General features: G+C 36.4%; 2 protein-coding genes across 4 annotated transcripts in view; one reads left to right on the top strand and one right to left on the bottom strand.

Annotated features, from left to right (window-relative positions):
• The window catches only part of TENM3 (teneurin transmembrane protein 3), a 2338142-nt gene that overhangs the window by 1816794 nt on the left and 500899 nt on the right, over nucleotides 1–20449 (top strand). The gene's annotated exons all lie outside the window — the stretch shown is intronic.
• LOC140845315 (uncharacterized) overlaps nucleotides 1–20449 on the bottom strand; it is a 133227-nt gene that overhangs the window by 18142 nt on the left and 94636 nt on the right. The window contains exon 3 of the mRNA XM_073219295.1: nucleotides 10868–11013. Coding sequence (XP_073075396.1) covers nucleotides 10868–11013 — 146 coding nt within the window. The remainder of the gene's footprint in view (nucleotides 1–10867; nucleotides 11014–20449) is intronic.

Genomic DNA, 20449 nt, shown 5'->3' with positions numbered 1-20449 from the left:
AACTCCTTAGCATGGTGCCCGGCTTTGTTGTCCCAGGGCTGCTGAAGGCCCTGCTCACCCGCCTCCCGCGGGCCCCTCACACACAGCGTGCTTCCCCCAGGCAGCTTTACGTCCTGTTCCCCAAGCACAAGACAAATCCACCTCCCCGATGTGCACCCGGGTAAACTGGCTCTGCGAAACTGTTCTCGGTTCTCTCGGGAGAACTAACTGTTCATCGCTCTCTCTCGCTCCCATGTGATAATATTTGTAGATCTATTTATCACTTGCCTCATTCTGTACTTTTAATTTATTAGAATCAGAGTTCTGAGAGTAGGGAGGAATTAAAGATCGTAGAGGAGAAGCATCTTATTTTAAAATGGGACAAAATGGATGCTGGACAAAGAAGAAGCAAATGCCAGGGTGTGTTTTCTGCCGCCCTTGCGTCTGATCTCGGTGCTGTTTACCATGAAGCTCTTCCTCCCTCTGCTCAGCGACACTTCTCACACCTTCCCCGCACCTTAGCAGCTCCCTCTTTCCTGCCCGTGTCTTGTCCGCTCCTAGCGGGCCTGCAGCTGCTCAGAAACTCGCCCGGAGACCTTCTCCGAGCCCTGTGGTACCAGAGATCCCCACAGCCTCAGCGTCCACCTCTAGGCAGACAGTTCACAATGATTCCACTCATAACTTCTCTTCTTAGCTCAAGATCTGTGTGTCTGCAGGAACCTTATAACTTATCTTCCAAACAGGGATGATCTGAGAGCGAAAGTGGGCGCCGAATGCCAGCACAACTAGTGTACCCTGGGAGAGTCCTGGGCCAGCAGATCACTTTGGCATCCTGGGTACCTCGAACCATGTAACTTAGGTTCTTGGATGTTTCACGTGCTCCTAAACTGACGTGTGATCTGAACTTGTTGATCTCCCCCTGAAAATCTCAGCCTCTCCCAATGGGCGCAGACTCAGGGAATGATGTGATTGTCGATTGTTATCAAACCAGAAACCTTGACGGCATCCTTGGCCAGTTCCAACACACCACCCCCTGTATCCAGTTCATCACAGGGTCTAGTTTATTGATTTATTTATTTGCTTTCTAAATACCTCTTTGAAACCATCTGCTTCCTTTGTCTCCACCACTGCCCTGCTAACCCAAGTTCCCCCGACGTCTGGACTGGATCACACAGGAGCTCCTAATCGATCTGTCAGCGTACAGACTGGAGCCCTTTCCAGTTCATTCTCCGCACGGCAGCCAGAGGGGTCTTTTAATTATGCACATAGATCATATACTCTTTGTTTACAACAATACCTATTGCAAACACCCTTATTTCATTCTTTCTTCACTTTATTTATTGTACAGCCCATACAGCTGGGGATCTTGGTTTTGTTCCCCTTTGTTAGCAACACGACATACATAATCCTTGATAAATACCAGTTGGTTGAATGAACAAATGAATGACAGATCCAGGATTAAAAACCTGAACTTCAGACTGCTAATTCTAGAGTCTTTGTATTCCTTTTTCCTCAAAAGATTTTAACCATCTTGAAGGTAGAGGTTTCTGTCATTCTATTATTTACTATCCTGTCTTTTCTCATTTTGGAAAATGGGATATTCCCATCTACCCTTTATTTAGTCAGCACTTTTCAACCATACCTACATCTTAGAATTATCCAGGGAGCTCTCAAAAAAACACTAATGTCAGGATTTCAGCCCAGATTAATTCAGAATCTCTGCAGTTAGGACCTGTAATAATGAGTAAGTTGAAAAACTTGGAAAATCCTCCTATGTGTGTCTACCACACAGTCAGGGTTGAGAAACCACTAATTGTCCATCTCACACATCATCTCCTCCAGGAAACCCATGAATCTCTCATTTTTTCTTAGGACGTAGTAGCATGTAGCAGAGCATTATACTATCAGCACTTATTTCATTATTTTAGGACTTCCATTCCTATGTTGTAGGTCCTTCAGGGTTAAGAGTACCCATTATGTTTAGGAAGTTGATGATGCCTGAAGAGTTTCTTTATAATTTCCTTTTCTTTGACTTATGTCCACTTGCCACTTGGTAAACACTTAGGGTTAATAAGCAAGATCGGTCTTTGTAAACCAACTTCTGATTTGTGGCTGCCTCTGTGGTTGGACATGCCAGAAAATGTTTCTTATCTATTCCGTCTTATTCCTGACCCTCTAGTGAGCTGGAGGGTCACGTGGTCACCTCGTCAACTGAAGCCTAGATAGACCTGGTGCGTTTTCAACCAGGAGAGGTAGGCTAAGCACATGTCTCCTTATAATACTTAGAAAACCAACTTTCCATCAGGATCTCTGAGACTTTTTAGGAAATGTTTATGCAGCTGTTATGCATTCCCTTAAGGTTTTGTTCCATTGTTGTATCATACAGCAAGGTGAACAGAAACCAAAAATGCACATGGAGTAACCCCTCTTTCTCATTCTTTGGGAGTGGGGTAGTGGCAGGTATAAAAGCCATTTCTTAAATGTATGCATACATTTATTGACCCAGATACTGCATTAGTAAGCATAACCACATGGACGTTTTGTTTTGTAAGGGTGTCTTCCCGCAGGCATAGTGAAGGAGCAGGTTTTAAAACAGTTTCTTCAGGCAACATTGCAACTTTCCACGGGAAACTAAAAAGGCAGTAACTTCATAGCATCTTTTTTAAAGTTGCCCTTAGGGGCTTCAGTGTCGATGATGCAACAGAGGGCATGTGGAACAGGCACCTGCCCCCACTCCTCCCCACCCCCACCCCCCTGCTTCTTCCAGGAGATGGGAGAAGGGACCTCAGAGTCCCAGCCATTCAGCACACATGAGTCGTGACATATCCTTAGTGGCATCATCCACTCGACCAGATTTTACCATCCTGCCACGGGAATCGTTGTGTCAAAAAACGCTGAGCGAAAATGCCTATAGTATGGAAATCATATTTTGAGTAGTTTTATGATGGACTTTCCAATTTACGTCTCACCAAATTGCTGCTGCCCTATTTTTTAAAAAATCCAGATGTTTACTCATGTGTAATTGTCTACTTGAACCATTAAATTCTGGTTTCTTACGATATCATAAAGAGAAAGAGAACAAGCAGGTTTAGAACTCCAGTGGAATTTGTTTTGTGGATAACAATCTGTGTTGGATCTAAAATGGGATAATTAAAGTGAGCTACCTAGAAAATGGAGCTAGAGATATGGGGTTTGGTGTATTCTGCGGTTAACTGTGGATCCCGAGAAGCCAAGTGCACTTCAGGTTTATTGTTCAAGCAAAGCCACTGGGATAACATCTTACTATGTAACTTTGCTCAGGCTCAGGCTGACTGACTACAATGGCTGGCATTTCCCCTGTTCTCACATGTATAAAAATAAAATCAGAAAGCATGAGAGAATGCGGATAGGCATCTGGTAGTACAAAAGGAAGCCTTTTCCCTTGTAAAAACCACAAAATGTTTGTTTCATGCAATTACGCTGAAAAGTATAAATCTCACATAATCCATTGAAAGTGCAATGAGTAACAGAAAGTTGAAATATTCTCTCCGATATTAAATAATACTGTAACTTTACTGCTCTGTTGAATGCCCTGCCTCGGTGCATTGATTGTGCTAATTCACAATCTAAGTGTGTAATTAGATTTAGGAAGTATGTCACAGTGGTAGAATTTGATGAAGAATGGGTTATAACACACAAGGTAAAAAAAATTCTGTGTCTTTCAAAGAAATGACATTATTCCCTTGTAGACCTACACTTGTTTTGTGATGTAGACTACCAGTCACTTCATTAAATTTGGATGTTATTATATTGATATTTAGTACAAAGGACAAGCTTCAGTTTCCATTCATGCTATTACAGCTCTCAGCTAGAGCTAGGTGAGTTACATGTAATTCTAAATTAGAAGATCCAGAAACCTCACATGAAAAGAACTGCATCATCTTACAGCTCTCTTTCAGTATCTGTAGATGTCTCTGTTGTTAGACTAAAAAAAAAAAAAGTCACCTTCGTAAAGTCCTTATGCTGTATATAAAAGTTTAAAATGTAACTACGACTTCATGCGTAAGAACTTGCTCTAATTTTAGCATTGAATTTTCTTCTCTAAGCTGAAACCTCTTTCATGCCACTAATCGGTCAGCCCATTTTATCTTTTCATTTCTCTGGGACCTTTTTTATTTATTACATGTTCTAAAAAAAAAGGACACACTATATAATTACTTTATTTGCCCAATTTTTCAGAACATTTGTCTGTATGTATATTTATTGGCTTAAAAAGATATCACATGGTCTGTAGTGATTAAAGTTTAAAGATGAGAATTATATGGTGGAAAAAAGTTTGTGCATGTTTGTGTATGTGTTTATATAAAAATATATAATATAACATATATGTTAGTATTGATGGGTATCATCTCCAAAAATCTGTACATTTGACTGCCATTAATCAATGCTTCTTGAAAATTAATTAGGTTGGATTCATTCATAAATCATATGATTTTGAAGCCTGCAGCCTAGGTAGTTGGGCTGGTTAATTCTATTCTCTTCCAGAGATTAACACAAAATTTACAATGTAGCATTCCAGAAAACCCTGCAGTTTCTACCAACAGTTCTGAGCATCGTAAAGATAAATTTAAACTCTAATGGGAGGGATACTAGGATTCTCCCAAAAACTTGAGAAAAATTTCCGCACCAGGCAAAAAAAAAAGAGCCACTAGAGATAGACTGAATTCTTCTGAAGAGAAAATATATAATTTACTACCATCTAAAATATTAATGAAGATATATGTGAGGGCTTTTTAGAGGAGAATTTATCTTACACTTATTATCAGGAGGTGCTGTGCATTTAAAAATCTTTCTTTTGTCCCAATCAGAGTTTCTAGTAATAATGAAAAACTTAAGATTGTTTACCAGGTATCTCGTGTGAGATAGCTCTACTGAAGAAGAACTTCGGTGGAATTTTACACTAGCGTTTGTTAACAGCAAAAGACCTCACCTTTGGGGGTTAAGAATATTTAATCCTTTAAAGCTGACATACATAACATGTAGCTATGTCAGCTACAGCTGTTTCTAAACATCAGTAACAAAATTACAGACAGGTTTTGAAGCTTCTGTGGTGGGAATGAATACATCTGAGGATTCAACTTGCTGACAGTGTTTATGTAATTTAATCTTACCATCTGGTAGAAAGTAAACATTTTTTGTAAAATTAAAGTTTATAAAGTGAATCTCTTACACTTTCCAATTGTTGCAAACGACAACTTTAGACATAGTCTTATGAGAAATAAGTGGAAATTCCATATCCATTATTTTGAGATGAATGAACACTGGATTGCATTTTGCCTTTGATGTTGCAATTTAATCTGCATTGGTTCCTTTAACAGTAAACAAATGGGTATTTTCATGTCAGCTGAAGATTCTGCATTTCATGCTTCTCTCATGCATGTTTCGTTTATTTTACACAAAAGAAATTAAGAGTCAACAGTGTTGTACATCAGTAATCCAGAATAAGGATGTCACAAATGAAATGCATGTTTGAACTGAAAATAAACGATTTCTTCTCTGCATTCCATATGTTTTCCCATAACATAGTAATCTTCATAATTTGCATTTAGCGATGAGGTGAATTATTTGGCATAATCAAGTGTGTTCACTTTCCAAGTAGAGCCTGTCTCTTTCCTTTTAAGTTGGCAAATGAGTAGATTTGTGAAACTGACAAATTAGTTGGCAAACCCTGCCAAGTTCAAACTTTATAAATCTGACCTAGACACTTTACTTGAAATACATATATAGGCTGATAGACTCTTATGTTTATGGTTGTGCCTGTGGTAAATTCCAAGTCTATGCTCTATGTTGCTGTAATAAAATTTAATTAGTTATAAGCCAGGTTTTGGTTTAGTGGTAATTAGCTTAGTGTATAATTATTACGTCTAATAGCAATCTGAAATCTGTAAGCATTTTGGCCTTTTTCCAAATTAAAAAAAAATCTGAAAGATTTATAATAGATATATAAATAATAAAATCACATTAGCTAATTTCATTAGACAAATTACAGAAAATGTTAAGTGGTGAAGTAAAATTTTGGTGATAATGTGCATGTGTCATGTTGAGTTATACATAAAATATTATAAACTGAGCTTTTCTTATTAACTGTAAAGCAATCTAAAGGGACTTTTGATGTTTCTTTTTAAAATGTATTATCTGTAAATCTGCATGACAAAATTTGATGTTATTCATATAAAAGCTGTAATTGAATGATCATGAGGGTCAAAACACTCTTTATAAACCAAGGAAACTTTATTAATAAATTTGAAAATTGCCTTTAATTCATTGAGTTCTGACCAGCATTTTAAAATCTTACATACAAGTATTTCCTACTTTCAACAGGATAATGGAAAATAGTTTTCAGCCAACAAGACAATTACATAAAAAAACAGCATCTATAGATAAATCTACACACATTGTTAAATTTAGTAAATTTAATAATTTTAAAAATTGATGTCTTTCTGGGTTACATGGACAGGATTGTATATAACTAGACTAGCAGAGTCCTAGACTAAATTGAACTGGTCTTATCAATCAGAGAGGCCAATGATATCTCAACTTTGGGCCTTTTCTTATTTCTTTCACTCTCATTCTCTACTGGGAATCTTCTTCATTTTCTCTTTTAGGATCCAAGTGCTGTCTTATTCTATTTCTAAAATCACCATTAGCAGCTTTTTTTTTCCCTCAGATTTATTACTTTTAACTTAAAAATTATGTGCCAGATAGATCTGTTGTAATCCATGGCCTGTTCAGCACCAATTATATTTTCCACATCAAAGATCACGTTTCTCATCATTTGTCTCTTCAACCTTAAGAGATTTAGATAAAAAATGAAAAGTTCAATAAGTAGTATGCATGTCAGTAAGTAGCGTGTATTATAGTGCAGTCTCAGTTAAAGTTGGTGAGCTGGTATCACAGGGCTATTAAATAGCTTAGAATAAACTTTCGTAGTTTACCCACTGAGTTTTGCAAGCAGAACTTAGGTTTACTACAAATATATAGAAAATACCAAAATTTTCTACTTCTTTGATTGTATTTTTTCTCCTTTATTCTACTTTATTAGCAAAGGGTCTATTTTAACTTCAAAAGAGGTCTTATGATCATTTCCATTTAGCAAAGAGAAAGAAGAAGTGATTTGAAATAAAATATTCATGAACCGACATAATTAAAAATATTAACCGAGACATCTAAATTGGCTTTTAGAAAATGCCATTATAAATATTTATTTAGGTCTTTGTGAAATGTCTGTCATGAGGTACACATGCTCTTCATAGGCTATCATTTCAGATTTTTAAAGTTTAAATTTTTATTTATTTACATCGAATTTGCATAAACATGTGTTCATCTGGCATTAATGCCGAGTATTTACTCAAGAATATTTACTACAGACCTAGTAGGTAAACAGTACAGAATTACAGGATGATGGAAGGAATGCTAAGAGGAAAACTATCAGTGGACCCTCTTCAAAGTGAGATAAGAATGCCCATGAAAGTTAGCAGTAAAATATATATATATATATAATTAGGTGTCAAATGAAAGAGATTTAATAAAAGATGAAGTTGGATTGTTGCTTTAGGCTATTTCTGAGTAGATTTTCCATCCATTCTTAGTCTGATAATCAACCTTACAGAAATTTGACTTCCTCAGTTCCCTGTCTGTGGGCCTAAATTCACAGATGCACAAGATTCTGTTTAATAAACCAATGGTCAGGACTAATTTGTATTGTGTCTCAAATGTCTTTATTGATGACCTTAGCCACTGGCAATCAAGGCACTCAAAAGAGCTGAGAAACTATAATCATCAAGTGACTGGGTAAATTTGAAAGTATCCATAAATTCAGTAAATTACTGATTTGAGTCCTACTATGTGCAAAGACCCATGTTAGGAACAAAGAGGAATAGAATATTGTGGTGGATAATGCCATCCAGAAACATTCAGGGTGGTAAAGAGTTTGTATTAAAATATATAAGCAGACTTGGCATGATTGTAGTGTTTTGATAAATATTTCACCCAAGCCATTCTAGAACCTGGAGAATACTTAACTACAGTTACATGAAATTGATTTACCTGATATGAACAAAATTTAATAATTCTGTCCCATGTGACAACATGAATAAATGTAAACAGTTGACTAGACTTTGCAGCCAGGTGAACTCAAAGAAAGAGAAGCCAAAGAAGATTCTTAGATTTTTGTCCTGGGTCCCGAGATTAAATGTTTAAAAAAAAAAACAAAAAACAAGTTGTTGTTCTCAATCTGATTCTCTAACTTTCATGGGCCTATCAAATGAGAGTGAAGAATGAGAAATAGCTTTTGAAATACTGACCCAACAAATGTTTCCCACGCGTCATGCACTTAGTGTTGGGTGGGTGAGAAACAGTATTTGGACACTTACAGCTCTGAAGCATCAAGGCAGACCTGGCCCTACCCTCATGGCTTTTTTACGTGACAGCAGGACATCAGAGTAAAAATCCAGTGAGATTTGAGGAGTCACGAGAAGTTCAGAGAAAATACATCAGAATTTTTGATGCTATGCATTTAGAAGTAAGTCCTAGTGAAACCCCTGAGAGAGTAAATGCGTCTCTGAAAATAAAGGAGCCGAAGGCCTAAGGACTCAGAGTTGAATAAAACTTTCAGGGAGGGAACAATAAAAAGGTGAGCAGCCAGTTGTGGGAATGGAGTCCTGTGCATGGAGTTTGGAAAAGTGTCAAGGCCATGTGCACAGACACCAGCCTGGGTGGCAAGAAAGTTTCAAAATACGAGGATTGATAGATAATACAGAAGAATTCTCTGAGGGACGAAACTTGGGTGGGAGCTTTTATACCTGATTAGGAGGAATGGGTGCTACTTCCCTATGGGCTCAAGGACACAGAGGGAGACAAGGAAACATGAAATATGGGCAAATCATATATTTAGCTTGTTATGCAAATTCAACAGTGAAAGGAAGGTGACAAGTCTCATATCTACAGGAGGCTTAAAAATAATGTGTGGGTAAGTATTCAGAACAATTCCTCTTATGTGTAAGTTCTCAGCTATGGCTGGAGTCCTGATGATTTTAAGGTTCTGTCTTATAAATGTTGACTTTGGGGTCACCACTTTGGTGGTACTAAATAGAAAAAAAAATTGCTTTTTTTATGAAGATACAAAAAATTGCTATTTTTTATTAAGAATATGTTATAGTTACTTTTTTTTGGTAAAACACAAAACATCATTTGAAAAGCAGACTTAATGCAAGTGGATATAACTAAAATGTACTTTTCCCAGAAATACAGATTAATTTCCTCAAAGATTATGGTCTATGTATCTAGTTTATCTTGATGACCAAATTATGTTGTCTCAGAAAATTTCTCTTTATCCATTAGCTAATAAATTTTGATACTAAGGGTAACATCTATAAGAGTTAGAACCATCTCCCAAATTAATAGGTTCATGAAAATAAAAGCAAACTTAGAGGTCATATATTAGAAATTTAATTGATATACAGTATAAAATCAGAACTGATTCCTTATTTTATTCCTTCCTACTCTTTTGGGTCTCTTGAAATATCTGTAAAGGTGCATGGCTACAAAGTAAAAGCTCTGGATACCTGCCTGCATTCATTCCATCGCTGGCATTCTTGGTGTTTTATTTCTTCTGATTCCTTAGCTACTGATTCACACACAACACATACACACACACTTAGAGAGGTTTGCCCTCAAGCCTAGATTATCTGAGTGACCCGTAAGAGTGGAAAGAGTCCCTTAAATACTTAGGGGCAGGCCAAGGCAGATTGAGACCCACCAGGGAGAGCGGGGCAGTTGAACTAATATTAGGAAGTAGAGAAAATAATTGAAACTGGAGAACTCTAGTCCATTAATCTGGAGGTTCCTTGTATAACCAATGAGCTTTAATATCCAATTTAATGAAAGATGCTTATTTCACTTTCCAGAGCAGAAAAATTAATTGGTAGCTATAATTTAAGTTTGGTCTCCTTTCTAATTGAAAGAATGTCTAAAGGGAAGGGGGAAAAGAAAAAAAAAGAAAAACATTTTCATTCCACTCATTTTCATTTTTTAATTTCTTTTTTCAAGAAAAGTTTTATTACAACTATTGACATTTTCATTATTTCTGTTGGATATTTAATTTGTCACGCACTATCTGTAAGTAGGAAAAAAAAAACCCCTTTAAAGACAGCAAACAGTTTAATGAACTTGCAATCTATTCTCCAGGTTTTCAAGGTGTGAGGATTAAATTTGTCCTGGAAGAAACTGACATGTGACCCTGTTTCAGAAAATGCATTTTAAGGAAGATAACATGATTGTATACATTTTATCTTTTCACCATATTAGAAATTAATTTTATGAGTGACTTCTCACAACCTACTATGGCATTTTTTTTGGGGGGGGAGGCTGTTATTGGCTGCTCGCCAAACCCTGATACTATATTCAGTTACTGATACAGTTTAGGCACATTTCTTTTTCACTTTTATTACTTCAGATTTCTAGTTTGCCTATGTATGTTTCTATGTCAATTAAATATGTATAATTTAAATATATATGTATTTGCAAACCACTCTTTCACTTTTATTCAGATTTCTAGTTTACATATTTATGTTTCTGTATCAATTAAATAAATATAATTTAAATATATATGTATTTGTAAACCACTATACTGTATACGAAAAGTCTATATGCTAGTGAACACACAGAAATACTTCATACCCTGCTTTTTTTTTTTTTTAATGCCGTTCTTTTCATTACTCCGCTGCATAATTCTAAAATCAAGACAGAATCCCTCTGAGTGCTTGCACAGAAGTGCCACCAGAATAAAGAGGCCCATAGGAGTATGGCCTATTTAAAACATCTGAAAATAACTGGAGAGAAAACCTCTTACTTTTTCCTCTGCCAGAGACGCTGATGGCACAGGAAATCTTGTAGCTGGTCTCTTGGCGGTTTTCCTCCTGGTATAAGTACAGACGATGCTGGAATAATATGTCCATTGACGATGATCGCCTCTGTGAGGTCGGCCCGTGTGGCTTCCTGGGGGCAGTGTAGGAGGGGCACATGCCATGGGCCTGCAGAGGCACTCGGTTTGAAAAGTGAGTTGATCATTTTGCAAATAAAGCCAACATGTCTTGGCATGTCTTGTGCATGTGGGTGCTTATGGAACACTGGTAGGATGCCTCGGTACCTCTGAGAGTAGCATTTTGTCTACACGGTTGGAATGACCCCCTAACAGTTAATGAACTGTGGTGCAATAGCTTCAGCCATTTTGCCTTGCACAGTGAATGGTGTATTCAATTGGACTTAACTATGCCTGAAACAACTGAGATGTTTTAATTAAATTATTAGTGAGTTAGATCTTATGAAATGTACAGGATAAATATCATTCTGTTAGGCCAGTATCTTCATACACAAAAGACATAGGGCCTGGGTTCTAGTAGGCATGTAATAGATGGTGAAAGAATGAGGGATTAGGTAAACGACACATTTAATAAGAGGCAATATAGCATCGTGGTCAGGAGTGTGAGCTCCAAAGTCAAACTTGGGACCTGAGTAGGCGGATACCCGGGTTCTGTGGTTCTCTGGCACCTTCTATAAAGTGGACATAATACTGGTACTTTCCTCATAGATTTGTGGTGAGGTTGAAAGACATTGTACATGTAAAGATATTAGAATCGTACCCAGCACATAGTTCATGCTCAGTAAGTGTCAACTATTCTTATTACATAAGAAATTATGCAGAATATGCTTTGATTTGAAAGTGCATATTCTTTTAGAATCACACGTTTTAAAGTAAACTTGTAATTATTTGTTAAAATAATCACTGACATTTAAATAATATTTTATAGTTGGCAGAAGTCATTTCACGTGGGTATTTTTAAATGTGATATGCTGTTTCAGTCAAGCCTTTGGAGATGGGCGGGAGAGGCGTCAGAATTTTAGAGATGATTGAAGTTACCTCCAGGAAAAGGTGACCTGTGAGAATCAGTGCTGAGTGAGATGGAGGCCCAGAGAAGCCCTCTGGGGTCAAGGCAGGGGCAGAGGCCTCTCCTGTCCACTCAGTGTGGCCAGTGCTGGCAGTCAGGTGGCACCTAATAAGGCCTCGTTCTTCCCCTTTGCCTTCTAGGAGGTGTTACCATCCTGTCATCAGATTAAGAGAGTGAGATGCAGTGATAAATTTAATTCTTTTTCATGCACATTCAGGATGATCAAAAACTAAGCTGGATAAAGTAGTCCCAACACTTCCATTTTCTCGACATGACAAGTACCTGACATATTCAGCCAGCGGGATCTGGGGCGCCCGCGGCGTTGCACACAGAGGCACTCGGAGCCCCATCTCTAGGTTCTTCTCTGCTCCCTGTTCGTTTGGCTTCAGCCAAGCGGGTGCTTCCGATTCACTGTGCTCGGGGGAGATTTCTGCTATTCAACCACCCTGAAAATTCTCCAGATGGGTGATTTCAAAGTGATCTTCAAATCCTGATTGAAATTAAAAAAAGGAATTTTCTACTACATAAAATGATAAAATGTTTAGCATACACGTTTTCTTTTGCTGTACTCCTGAAACTACTGACACTGATGTCACATTGAAAGTTTTTAAAGTTGAGATGAGCTAACAATTGAACTACTCCAGGCAAGTCAGAGGACTTCATTTTTGGTCAAAGGACATAGACTTCTGTATAAGTTGTGGTATAAATATTTTCTGTTCTGATAAGAGTTAGCTCCTGTAAAAACACTCTTAAGTGTTTTATGTATGCAGAATATATGTATCTTCCTAATAGATTATAAGCATCCCAGGAATAGCATTCTGTGATTATGCTTCCTTCTAGAAAACAAAGCACTATTTTTAATATCTAACAGCTATTCGATAAATAGGTGAACAGATCACATGCGTATCCCTAACTTAAATTTCTGTGCCTGTAATAACCCCAAATGTCTCCAAGATTTGTGGCCGCTGAGAACATTCATATAACTAAATAGCTCACTTTTGTTCTTTTAGATAGATGGCATCAATTTCTAATGCTTCACCAAAAAAATTATGTAGGTCAGGGACAGAACTTTCCTTATAAATTGTACAACCAGCTCCTGAGAGGCCAGTGAAAGATCATTACGCTCAACAAAACTGTTGATCCGCTTTGTGGCTTTTGTAGTGATTCAAACAATGGGACGGTAGCCATCCCCCAAGGAAAACAAATAGAAGTAAAGAAATAGGAACATGCGAATATCCATACTCACTGCATAAGAGCCATGCTTTGCATGCTCAGGAATTCTCTTTCGTTAGGCCTTATAATTTCTCATAATATGTGTTTCTCTTCTGAATTTAATAACACTGATTTTGTTCGTGATGGGATATTTTAGTTAAATGGTTTGGGGAAAAAAAAACTAACAAGCTGAACTGAGTACTTGATTGTTTCTTAGGAAAAAAAATTTGTGATCATTTTCCAATAGTATTTGTGCATCTTCCAACTTTTCCTGAACAGTCATGCGTATGCCTTTTACCCTGGGGCCAGTTAAGGATCTCCAAAACGTTTTCTAGCTAATTTCTGTATCAGCTGCTTAAACAGGTGACCTGCTCCTACTGCTTCTATGCATACCTATACATTTTCAATTGCAGATATTTAAAAGCCAAAGGCAGTATTGGAATGAGAAATGTACCAGAGCACATGTTTTAGAGGAACGAGTGAAATCATTTGTTTTCACCCAAGTCCTTTTACGGTTTTAATTCTTAAGTAGTCACTGGCCAGAGAACAGTTAAGTGTCTTCAAGGTGAGAATTTTTGCATTAAATAACTAATGTGAACTTTAAAAATAGCTGAGCAGAAACATATCTAAGTCTTGTTAAGTTAGATTTAGTCTCCAGATGCTTTTAAGGACCCCTTTGACTTATTCTCTTGGTGGTCTTTCAAAAGCCAGGTGTCTGGGATTGTCCGCAGCCTGCTCTAAAAGCACCCCAGGCATTGCATTAATACATGAGAGCAGCCTTTTATTCAGCAATGCAGTATTTACATAGTGCCCGCTCATGTAGACTCACTGGGAAGGGATGGCCAAGCTGAACCCCTACCACACTGGATCAGCAATGCAATCTTATTTTTTTCATTGAATTAATTTTAAAATATCCCCCTCTTCCACACTGGAATGAAAAAAAAAAAAGAACTGCAGAGGTATTTCTTAATTTGACTGCTGTATCCCAATTTCAGAATAAAAATACTGTACACTTTATCACAATATATAATAGGACAGGAATTTTAAGAATCAGTGTCTCTTATTAAACATTTCTGTGCTATAACATATATTATGATCATCTGTATAACAAAACAGTGAAATGTCTCGCAGAACTCCAAGAAATCTCTGCTCTAAAACCTTATTTCCTTTTCACAGAGGACATTTAGCTTAATCCTTTAACTTTTAGGTCCAAAAGGCATCTTTGTGTGTGTGTGTGTGTGTGTGTGTGTGTGTGTGTGTGTGTGTGTGTGTGTGTGACATAATGAAGTTTTTAAATGGGATTTTTGTCTTCTAAGTATTGTTTTTTTTTAAACTATGTTAAGTCAAATTTAATATTATGGGATAAGATACTTCTTTTAGTTTAGACTTTTGCATGAGTTTTTAATATATTTGTGGCTTAGTCAGGAAACCCTAACCTTTGCCAGTTTTTTTCAGACTTCACATTCAAATCCACTTTTGTGTCCTTTCCCCCGAGGTTGGATAGGATCCGGATCGGCTTTGTATTATGGGCAGGAATCCACTTCACTAAATTACAGCTTGTTCTAAGCATTTACTTAAGTGTTTGTTGGACTGGAGTCCTTAATAGTTGCAGTTGCGTACACACTGGAAATTTAAATAAAATCTGCTTTCAGGGTTAAAAAAAAAAATTGAAAGATGTTCTTCTTAAAATAATGTGAATTTTGAATTAAGGAAAATGCTGCTTTGTAAAACTTCTTTTTTCATCACATTTTAATACTTGTTTTCCTTGGCTTTTTGCAAATTTCTTGACCTTGAAAATGTTGATATTAATTCCATATTTATGGAGGTTGACAGTTTCACTCATGTGTCTGCATTACTTGCCTCTGTTTTCCTGCAAGAGTTAGTTTGATGTTTATCTACTCTTACACTTTAGGTATCTTTTTGAAATCCTGCTTTGACATCTTTCTTTAGCATGCATTTCTGCAGTGATTAAATCAGAAAGCATTTTTTATACTTCTTTAAGTTGAGTAAGTTTCATAAAGTCAATCTGTGAATAAATGCCCAGGCCTTTTATATTTCAGCATTATTCAGTATGCATGCAACTTATAAATTATTTTTTATTGTGCTTCTTGGTAAGTCTTTTTTTCTAGCATTTGTATCAGGGACTATATTTGTGAAATAGCACTCATTTTAGCCTTCTTTCATTTTAATAAACTCTCATTGTTCTTTCTCTTCACAAATCACATCAATGATTTTATTTTATTGTATCTTTTATTTATTTTGTTTAACTTTCTGGCTGTCTTCTGGCCTCAGAAGACTTCTTGATGGATTTTTTTTTTTAATTTAGGAGTGATAACCTCATTTTTCTTATCGACATGGTTTTACAAATGAGCCAACTTTTTTTGATTTTTAAAGCAAATCAAAAGCCAATGACCAAATAAAGCTATGGGGCACTTAAGATTTTGCAAGAATGAAACAACTTTCTCAGGAATTGCAATCAAGTATTCTGTATACATAAACTCATCAGGACTGTTTCATTTCTCCTTTACTATTCCCCTTGAACCTTGAACCTAACAATAAGGAATAATAGAGAACCAAAGCCCAGCTATGGCTCACTAAACTAACACCCTTAAAAGGCATTTGACTGTGACTGGGTATGAATGAGGATGTTCCCCAAATCTTCTGCTGAAAGATGAGGCCTCCTGTGGGAGTCTTTAATTGTTTTCCTCTTTTTTCTCTGCGGGAGCCACGCCACAGCTCAGCTTCTGAACAAAACCAGTATTAGTGAGGAGATCAAAACCAAACCTCTAATATGGTCAGTATTTGACCACCTTTTTATAAAGTTAATCAAACCTGTTAAGAAAAATGTAAAGTAGCAGATGTGTAATATTCTGGGAGGAAATTCCATGATATATCAAATTCCAACAGTCTGACCCTATGGTAGGTGTTTACTTTTTAAAAAAGAGAAAAATTAGCTGGTTTTCAGCAAAACAAGTCAGTTCCATCAAAAGGGTTACCTCATTGATGTGTAGATACCAGTGTGTAAATTCAAGGCAACTGTTTACAATGTGTGTGTCAGATCTTGTCAGATTATTTATCCTCAGCGTCATTTTATTTTCGTATCACATTTGGCAAGTGTAAAAATAGAGGATAATGCGTAATCAGTCACCAATAATATTCCATTTAAAATAAGTTAGTAGTAAATGTCCCATTATGTTTTTGGCTAATGCTTTGTTTGTTTGTTTTAATTTAGTTGTAAAAAACTTTTAAAGATTAGGTAGCATGTCCTTTGGCTTTAAAACATAAATCAGTAGTCACATAACTGTATGCCTAGACTGGAAATCCTAACATACATTTGTAAAATTCGGTTTCTCCTTTTGAGGAATTATGCTTGTGGAAAATATTGCACTACCCAGTTAGATAGTTGAACCCTTGTAGGTCAGCTATGAGAAACGGCAGGAACGTTTCAGACTTGGTTCTAACGAAGGACAGGGTTTTTTTGGGTATGCTATCATTTGAAGGGCAGCCCCTTCCTTCAATAACTACTTAAAATATTCTGTGATGTCTAAATTATCCCAATAGAATCTCATTCCTATTTTGCATGAATGAACTACTCCCTATTAAAATGTTAATATCTCCTGGTCACTTGTATCTAGTATCTTCTGTTCACTTACTTCTAAGCCTGAACTTTGAAACATCAGGTTTTTTCCTATATGAAGGAGAGAATCAGGTCAGAGTGATAAAGTACAGAAACCATGAAGGTATGGATTTCTTGGTGTGAAAGTTTGGGGGGGTTAGGGGGTAGAATAAGAGTACAAAGTAGGCAGATGGGTAGTCACTAAAAGTAAGATTGCTTTAATAGAAACTTTTTTTGTGGAAAGTCCTTAGGATGGTTCAGGTATAGGCGCAGTGCATTGCTACACTTGGCAGGGTTATTTATCAGACTATATGTGTCTCTTGGTGATGCAGTACTTCCAAATGGCAACAGCATGAGCTGGCCTACTAGGCGGCCATGTTCAAGAGCATGACTATGAATGGAGACTCCTTAGATTCCAAGTTCAGCTCCACTATTTATCAGTTGTGGATTCCTAGGCAGGTAACTCCTATGAGCCTGTACCTCTGGAAAATGCCCTCCTACTAGATCGTTGTGGGGATGAAGTAAGAGTGTACGTGTAAACACAACCTACAAGGGACATGGTTAGGTACTTTAAATCACTGATTTTCAAAATTATCCAAATGTTGCACACAAAGATGCAACATAATTTATACCCTATCTGCTACTCATTTATTATGATTAGCTAAGGAAGAATGAAAGCAAACCCCTTCTCACCCTTGCATATGTGCAAGATTCCTTTTTTAATTGTTATTCTAACTAGAAAAAAATAATTGAACTCAAAAGAGTTTTATCAAATAAGGGTGATCCAGAATGGAATAACTTAAAAATAGATATATTTTGATTCATTATGCTAATGTATTAGATTTCATAATACCTTAAGGACAAACTAGCTGTTTGGCTTCAGCCAGTTGGGGGTTTTAACCAGAGGTGAGCGCATTCAGTGGACATCGCTTGATTCTGTAGCTATGCTCTTATTCCCGTGCAAACCAGAGCTCATTGCCAAGACAGCTTCTATATTCTGCAATTTTACTAATTATTATCTATCTAAATATATTCTTTTAAGGTTCCTCATCTGTGTAATTATCATTATTAACATTCTGAGAAGTCAAATGACTAGTTTAAAGTGAATAAAGTCAGTGGTGCAATCAGATTTCTAAACTCAACATGTCAAACCCAACTAGAAGCAATTTACCACGTGATGTATGATGTCTTGTTTTCTCCAAAATGTTTTCACTTCAGGAGACTAAAAAAGAAATATAAAGAATACATATATAAAAAAGAGAAAAAAATTCCAGTATAGGAAATGCCCAAAAACCTATGGAATTTGAATTAAATACTGGGTTGCTTAATTTTTATAATAGATAGAAAAAGAAGATAAGATGAATAAAACATGTTAATAGAACCGAATTTTTATCCCAGTTAAGAGGAGTGTCCATCAACTTCATGAAACAATTTGATGAAACTTGAACAGTTAACTTACATTAGCAACAGAAAAAGGATGGAGTTGTAGAACATTAAAGGTGAATTAGGTTGTCAAATATTAGAATTGCATTTTAGAGGACACTAGAATTTCCTGTGAAATACCAAGCTACCTTAATCATGCAGAACCTACCTAAAAGATGTGACATTGTTTATAACCAGTTGTTTAAAAGATTCAGCACTTTCATGATCAAAGAGAATGGAAACAGAGGTCCTTGTCCATCATCAATTCTTGCTTGAGGAAAGGACCTTGATTATAATTCATTAATATGCAGTTGTAGAAACAAGGACTTGCTTTGGTAAAATAATTTGCACACCCATGAACTCAAGGGTTGTCTCCAAGAGTGATAAGAAATGGTTTGAGGAAGGATAATTTCGTTTCCTTCTTTTCTAGCTATTTCAGCTGCAGTGTAACATACTGAGAGACCAGATAATAACATATGTCCATTTTTTTATCAGCATTTTCATTTTTACCATGTCCCGAACTATGTGCGTATTTACAGAACTGTCCGAAGTGGAAGGAAGCACACCGAGACTGTAGAACTTATTTCTGGAAAAGCCTCAAACTTTATCTACATCATATTCTATTACTGCAACATACATTCGTTTTACATATTTGGTTTCTATTTTTTCATTCAAGTGTTCTCTTTTACTTGATCTTTCACAAAGAATAAATAACAAACACATAAATATCCTCTAATATCTGAGTTTAGTAATGTTGCAACTAAGTTCTGTACTAAGACTAAAAATGTCGTTTGCTGCATTGATATTTAAAAAGCCCCAATTGTTATAAGTTTTCATCTTGATAGAAAGACTGGTAGTGCTATTTTGTTATTCCAAGTAAATGTCTCATAAATTTTGTAAAATGCTGACCAGCAGTTTGATTCCTCATCTTCAAAAAAGTTCAATATTATAAGAAATGATTTGAAATTACAAGAATGCTTTAGGTTAGTTAGACAAGCAGAATATTTTTGTACAACAAAGATTTTTAAACAGGCTATACCAGAAGGTTATTACAAGTTCAATCCCAGTAGATCTCTAGGTTTCTAAGACTGAAATTTCTGGGGTAGAAGTTAATCACATCCTTTTACTGGGTATGCAAATCTGTTGAGCCTTTGGGGAGTTATATGGGATGTTTCTTTCCTTAAAGAGTTTAAAGTTTGATAAAGGGGCAAGATAAAATCATGGTACTGCACCAAAATCTCTAAAAATGACCATTGAAGCAAAGACATAAGCACTTAAAAAATATAGTTGATGACATGGAAAATACAATTATAAAAGGATGCATGCTTGAATTTTTTTTTAAAGAATGGATTTCTTATGACTTTAATACAAACCTTTAGTATCTGAAAAAACTAAAGTTGTATTTTATAAATTTAAAGAAAATGGACAGAGGCAACCCATTTCTGTTGTCTTATAATACCCAGTATTTGTCTTATTTTTGGAGAATATTAGTTGAGCTATCTGGCTAATCGTCACAGAGAAGAAAGGATGGGGTCTTGCTGGATGGAAAAATTCATCTTTTTTCTCTCTTGAGCTAAAATTATTGTGTTATAATCATGTGAAAACCATCTATTTTATTCAGCTTCTTGGAAGGAGGACAGAAACTGTCAAAGGAAGAATCGCAGATACGGCTTGGGGTATCTTCTATCAGTTTTTAAAATCATTTAATTTTCTCTTTTTTTAATCTAGTCATCCGAGCAAGATAACCTATTTTCTCAGTTCCATTAACTTTAGTGCCAGATCCACACTTGAACAAAGTTTTAAGTTGATGGCACCACAGCAGAAACAGAGAGTTCTTTTCAAACGCTTATCCCGGTTTGAACAGAAACTGTTTTACATATTCTTTACCCTGATCGGTTATTTAGACTGTATCGGGAATCTGATCAAAGGCACTGTGAGTCACACTGCGTCGCTGGCTTTTCTGAATTTGAGGTCAGCATTTGAGTGATGAAATCAAAAAGGAAAAAAGAAAACCTTTCCATTTTGCCTAGACAACAAAGGCCTTTTAGCCATTGCTCTCTGGGTAGGCCTTTCTGAGTAGCCTCATCAGGCAGAGAGCTCGCCAGTTACAATTCCATCATTCTTCTTTCTAACAGCCCTTCAAGCCATGAGCTCCTCAAAGCAGCCCAGAGCTGCGCAGAGCGCCGTGTGCGCTTGGTTCCAACCACTCAGAGCAAGAAGCTGAAACGAAATGATG

This window comes from Manis javanica, chromosome 12 (genome assembly GCF_040802235.1).
Source record: "Manis javanica isolate MJ-LG chromosome 12, MJ_LKY, whole genome shotgun sequence".
Lineage (NCBI taxonomy): Eukaryota > Metazoa > Chordata > Mammalia > Pholidota > Manidae > Manis > Manis javanica.
Note: the sequence above shows the minus strand (reverse complement) of the source record. Positions and strands in the feature narration are given on the sequence as shown.